Source organism: Lepidothrix coronata, unplaced genomic scaffold (genome assembly GCF_001604755.1).
Source record: "Lepidothrix coronata isolate B3197 unplaced genomic scaffold, Lepidothrix_coronata-1.0 Scaffold1122, whole genome shotgun sequence".
Classification (NCBI taxonomy): Eukaryota; Metazoa; Chordata; class Aves; order Passeriformes; family Pipridae; genus Lepidothrix; species Lepidothrix coronata.
In genome coordinates this window covers 4260-6176 of record NW_016691302.1, presented here as the reverse complement: position 1 = coordinate 6176, position 1917 = coordinate 4260, and the positions used below count along the sequence as shown (strand labels likewise).

Sequence of the window (1917 nt, the reverse complement as noted above, 5' to 3'; positions counted from 1 at the left end):
CCCCGTCCCCGTCCCCGTCCCCGTCCCCGTCCCCGTCCCCGTCCCCGCCGCCCCCCCGGGCTCTACCCCAGGTGGAGCCGCTGGTGCCGGACGAGCGCGGAGCTGCCCCCGAAGCCCTTCCCGCAGTCGCCGCACTTGTGGGGCTTCTCGCCCTGCCCGGCGGCGCCGCGGCCGCGCCGGTGGGACGGGAGGGTCGGGAGGGTCGGGAGGGTCGAGCCCCCCGGGAAGCCCCTCCCGCAGCGGGGCCGGGCCCGCCCCGAGTGGCTCCGCTGGTGCCGCAGCAGCGCCGAACTCCCCGCGAAGCTCTTCCCGCAGCTGGGGCAGGGCAAGGGGGGCTTCTCCTCCTCCTCCCCCCCCTCCCCGTCCCCTCCGTGCCCCCGGCGGTGCTTGAGGAAGGCCGAGCTGTAGCTGAAGCTCCTCCCGCAGTCGGGGCAGGCGAAGGGTCTCTCGCCCCGCGGGTGCGTCCTCAGGTGGGTGCCGAGCTCGGGGCCGCGCCCGGGGCTCCTCCCGCACTCCCCGCAGCCGGGCGGGGGTCTCTGCCCGGGTCTCTCCCGGGGTCTCTGCCCGGGTCTCTCCCCGCGCCGGTGCCCGCCCAGCTCGGCGCTCCAGCCGAAGCTCTGCCCGCACTTGCCGCAGGCGAGCTGGGGGGGGTCCCGGTGGTCCCGGTGGTCCTGGCGCTGCTTGTCCGGGCCCCCCCCGCGCCCCCCCGAGTGCAGGCGCTGGCGGTGGGCGTTGCGGTTGGAGCTGCGGGTGAAGCTCTTCCCGCAGTCCAGGCACTTGTAGGGCTTCTCCTCCGCCGTGGGGCCGAAGCCGCTCCGCCCGCAGCGGTGCCCGAAGCCCCTCGGGCCGCCCCCGCCGCGACCCCCGCGCCGGCCCCCGCGACCCCCCCCGCCCCGCGGGAGGCGGGCGGGGGGCTGCGCGGGAGGGTGGGGGGGGTCCCAGGGGTGCCAGGGGGGCTGGCAGCACTCCCCGAGGGGGGCGGGGGGCTGCGGGACCCCCTCCTCGGGGCGGGGCAGGGCGGCGTCCAGCTCGGGGGGTTCGGGGGACTCCGACTCTTCCTCCTCCTCCTCCTCCTCGCTGCCCGTGCCGTCATCTGCCGCGGGGGGGGGGTGGACAACGGGGTCATTCCCGGCGCTGGGGGCGGTGGGAAACCCCCGGGATGACGGTGATGGTGATGATGATGATGATGGGGGGGGAAGGGGGGTCCCAGCTCACCTGCGGGGGCCACCCTGAGGATCTGCCACTCCTTGGAGTCGTTGGGGTCCGGCACGCCCAGTTCGCCCAGTTCCTCCTCCAGCTCCAGCCGGGACACCACGGTGGGTTTGGGGATGGGGAAATCTGCTCCCGAGGAACGCAAAAAAATTAATAAATAATTTTTAAAAAGGCGGAAATCGGGCGGAAATCGGGCGGAAATCGGGTTCTGCTCCCGTTCCATCGGGGTCCGATTAAGATTTTCATCCAACGCCGGTGCCGGACTTCGCCCTCATTATTTCGGGGGTTTTTTTTTTTTGGGGGGGGGGAGGAGGAATCACCCGAGGGGGGGCACAGAAGGATCCCGGCCTTACCCAGCAGGATCAGGGACTCGTAGTTCTCCTGCATGACGGCGGCGGCTCCGGGACGACGGGAAAGGAGGGTCGGGACCCCCCTCCCGGGCCCCCCCCGGGCCCCGCGGAGGACCCCCCGGTGCCGGCGATGCTCGGGGGGTCCGGGGCTCCCCCCCGGCCGCTCGGGGAAGCTCCGCCCGGGCGCCGGATGGAGCCGCCGCCGCTGACCCAGGAAGTTCAGCCTCCGCCGGCGGCAGCGCCTCCTCCTCCTCCTCCTCCTCCTCATCCCCTTCTCCATCCTCCTCCTCCTCATCATCATCCCCTTCTCCATCCTCCTCCTCCTCCTCCTCATCCCCTTCTCCATCATCCTCCT

General features: G+C 73.2%; 1 protein-coding gene across 1 annotated transcript; it reads right to left on the bottom strand.

Moving 5' to 3' along the window:
• Positions 1-62: 62 nt before the first annotated feature.
• LOC108510504 (zinc finger protein 768-like) lies at positions 63-1736 on the bottom strand. The gene is made up of 3 exons (XM_017840187.1): positions 1566-1736; positions 1216-1338; positions 63-1093 (listed from the first exon to the last, which is right to left on the bottom strand). Exons 1-3 carry the CDS (start codon positions 1597-1599, stop codon positions 63-65), a joined length of 1188 nt encoding a protein of 395 aa, XP_017695676.1. The 5' UTR covers positions 1600-1736.
• Positions 1737-1917: the final 181 nt, after the last annotated feature.